General features: G+C 51.4%; 1 protein-coding gene across 1 annotated transcript in view; it reads left to right on the forward strand.

Moving 5' to 3' along the window:
* Nucleotides 1-871, forward strand: part of LOC119592997 (long-chain specific acyl-CoA dehydrogenase, mitochondrial-like) — a gene marked incomplete in the record, with an annotated part of 16,246 nt that overhangs the window by 14,384 nt on the left and 991 nt on the right. Inside the window, 1 exon segment of the mRNA XM_037941886.1 lies at nt 600-871. Coding sequence (XP_037797814.1) covers nt 600-786 — 187 coding nt within the window.

An 871-nucleotide genomic window follows, 5' to 3' on the forward strand; every position in this document is an offset into this window, starting at 1 on the left:
GATAGGGCTATTTGGTGCGGTAGAGGGTTGATGGAGGTCAGGGAAGTCGAATTTGAAGCGAGGAGGATTGTGCATGGTCGAGGAAAATGGGTTAATGATAAAGATAGGTAAGGGTAGAGCTTTGCTGAACAGCTGCGGCCACATAAGAAGGGTTGGAATGTGTTGTGATGATGGAGGATAGCTTTGAGAGATTCCACGCTTGTGTCATTCTGTTAAAGGTAACCCAGTGTTGCCTCTGTTCCTTCTATGATTTTTTTCTGGCCCTACTGGTAATAACAACCTGTAAGATTAGAAGGTAAGGATTTTTTTTTGGATGCTGTGTGTGTGGCCTCGAGTTTCCTCATCGATTTCCACCGTGGATCGGATCGGAATCATTTATTTAAGAAAACTCCGTGGCTGAGATCTGACGGGCGAACCGGACACCGATTTGAATTTGGAATTTGATGTGGGGTAGCGGGTCTGTCTGGAGATTCTTTTGCCCCCCTGTCGATCTTGCTTGTCTGGAAAGGTCTTCGAGAACGGCGAACGTATATATATATAGGTATATACCTGCCGTGTAGCCTGTATAGTCCCTTTCAAGCCTTGTTGTCCTTTCGCAGGATGTCCGACCTGCAGAACCGCGTCGGCTACCAGTGCGTGCAGCTCCACGGCGGCTGGGGCTACATGTGGGAGTACCCGATCGCCAAGTCCTACGTCGACGCCAAGGTGCAGACCATCTACGGCGGCTCCAACGAGATCATGAAGGAGCTCATCGCCCGCCAGATCGTGTCCGACAAGAGGGTCTAGAGGAGCCTGCGATGCGACGGCCGATAGCGAGGATGAGGACGACAGTGGTTCAGCGCCGAGCGAGGCTGCGACGGGATATTCGCCC

Source organism: Penaeus monodon, chromosome 31, assembly GCF_015228065.2.
Source record: "Penaeus monodon isolate SGIC_2016 chromosome 31, NSTDA_Pmon_1, whole genome shotgun sequence".
Lineage (NCBI taxonomy): Eukaryota > Metazoa > Arthropoda > Malacostraca > Decapoda > Penaeidae > Penaeus > Penaeus monodon.